This window comes from Clupea harengus, chromosome 21 (genome assembly GCF_900700415.2).
Source record: "Clupea harengus chromosome 21, Ch_v2.0.2, whole genome shotgun sequence".
NCBI classification, from domain to species: Eukaryota; Metazoa; Chordata; class Actinopteri; order Clupeiformes; family Clupeidae; genus Clupea; species Clupea harengus.
Window position 1 is genome coordinate 19,453,689 of NC_045172.1, and position 2,500 is coordinate 19,456,188.

A 2,500-nucleotide genomic window follows, 5' to 3' on the forward strand; every position below is an offset into this window, starting at 1 on the left:
TGACTTAATAAAATACTTATAAATAAGTTGCCTCGAATGTGCCATAACACTGTGTCAGAAATAAGTTAGCCTACCTGTTACTTTCAAAAACAATGATGGGTGAACTTGATGACGGCAGGCTCTTGCAAGCCGTGAGCATTTACAGCTATGTCAGACTCAATCAGAGTTGGTGTGCATTATGTACGTGTTCACGCGTATCAAGCAGAGTTGGTGTGCATTATGTACGTGCCGGCCCGCTGTGCCGCATCTACCTGTTACAAAGACTTCCATCCGCCTCTGACATCCTCCTCTTACAGGCGGAACAACAATGACCCCCCCCCCCCCCCCCAATTCCATGTTTGTACCTTTTCTCTTTTCTACAGAATGGCAAGGCGGACTAAGGGCACAACTTTCCAGCCTTGAACAGGCTGTATATAAAGGCCCTGAAAGACAGAAAGAGGGAGAGCAAAGGGGAAGGGAATGGCTGGATAACAGCATACATCTGCAGGCATGGATAGACCTGATCAGCTGTCAAAGAAGAGTGAGAGAGATGGAAGGAGAGAGGAGAAGAATGGGTTTCGTGGACAGATGGTCTGAAAAAACAAACAGACTTGACTGGCCAGAAGAAAGATGAGGGAGAGGGGAGGGGGGGGTGGATATGGGGTGTGTGTTGGATGGACGTGTGCAGAGATGGATAGACCTGCGAAGGAGAAAGATAAAGAGAAAAAGAAAGAAGCTCAAAGGGAGAGGAGGAGAAGAAGAAGGAGAAAGGAAAAGCCTTGGATTGGGGGAATGAGATTGCCAGAAAGACAGACAGACGGACAGACAGATGGAGAGACAGACAGACAGACAGACAGACAGACAGATGGAGAGACAAACAGACAGACAGACAGACAGATGGACAGACAGATGGAGAGACAAACAGACAGACAGACTGATAGGCAGATGGACAAACAGACAAACGGACAGAGAGACTGGCAGACGGACAAACAGACAATCAGACAGACAGACAGAGAGATAGGCAGATGGACAAACAGACAGACAGAGAGACAGGCAGATGGACAAACAGACAGACAGACAGACGGACCTGTCCTGCGATCTCCATGGCCTCCTTGTCCTGCTTGGCGAAGCCGGTGAGCATCTTGGCCTGGAAGCCCCCGGAGAGCGCCAGGAAGGGCAGGAAGCCCATGATGACCAGCGACAGCTTCCAGCTGAAGTAGAAGGAGATGATGATGGCCACGCCGATGTTCGTCATAGAGTTCACGATCATGCCAATCTGAGAGCCTGTCGCCTAGGAGACGCACAGCACACATGTAAACTAAAGAGATGAAACACACACACGCGCGCGCGCACAGCACACATGTAAACTAAACAGATTAAACACACACACACACGCGCGCGCCCACAGCACACATGTAAACTAAAGAGATTAAACACACACACACACACACGCGCGCACACAGCACACATGTAAACAAAAGAGATTAAACACACACGCGCGCGCGTGCACACAGCACACATGTAAACTAAAGCGATTAAACACACACACAAACATACATGCACACGCATATGTAAACTAAAGGAATTAAACACACACACACACACACACACACACACACATGCACAGCACACATGTAAACTAAAGAGATTAAACACACACACACACACACACACGCACAGCACACATGTAAACTAAAGAGATTACACACACACACACACACACAGAACACATGTAAACTAAAGAAATTAAACACACACACACACACAGATTCACATACATTAGCGTTAACAGCATTAGCATGCACAGCAGCATCCATGTAATCATTTAATGGTTTCATTGTCTTTTTATTGCACTTTCTCATGGGAGCACGGGGTTGTTCGTGTTCACATTACAAAGCAGTAGTTTCAGACATGACTGTTGTACAGATATGGTCTTCACCTGTCACAACCACAACCACAACCAAACCCACACCCACAACCACACCCACACCCACACCCACACCCACAACCAGGTGCACCACGGCCTGCTTGGGCTTTGCTTGGAGAGGCCCCTTTCCATTGGCTTCTATCACAGCCCAGTACCATCATTTAGACAAGACACGTCTCCAGACTCAAGTCACATCTGGCTCCCCTGAGACTGGGTGGCTGAGATTACCCCTTATTATTGTTGTTATAGTAATCATTGGTATTATATCACTATAAATACATACAATAGTAATCACTGTTATTATAATCACTATATTCTGATATGCTGATTCAATGTTGTTTTACACAGTTTGTTGGATTGTGCATTAAACTTATTTTTTGCTGTTGTCAAATATCATCATTTATGTATGTATTGTTACTATTTTCTTTAATTTCTATAGATTTTTAGATTGAATAAATAACTTTTAAATACGTCTTAAGTAAGTCGCTTTGGCCAAAGCATCTGTCAAATTCCACGACCATAAGCAGCACACTCACCCCCTGGACCTGTGAGGCGTCGGTGGCCAGGCGGGTGGTTAGCGCCCCGGGGCTGTTC

At 46.2% G+C, this 2,500-nt stretch overlaps 1 protein-coding gene across 1 annotated transcript in view; it reads right to left on the minus strand.

Annotated features, from left to right (window-relative positions):
- The window catches only part of LOC105911976 (bile salt export pump-like), a gene marked incomplete at its 5' end in the record, with an annotated part of 14,604 nt that overhangs the window by 7,046 nt on the left and 5,058 nt on the right, over positions 1-2,500 (minus strand). Inside the window, 2 exons of the mRNA XM_031558546.2 lie at positions 1,067-1,270; positions 2,443-2,500. The exon at positions 2,443-2,500 is cut by the window's right edge and continues 104 nt beyond it. Coding sequence (XP_031414406.2) covers positions 1,067-1,270; positions 2,443-2,500 — 262 coding nt within the window. The remainder of the gene's footprint in view (positions 1-1,066; positions 1,271-2,442) is intronic.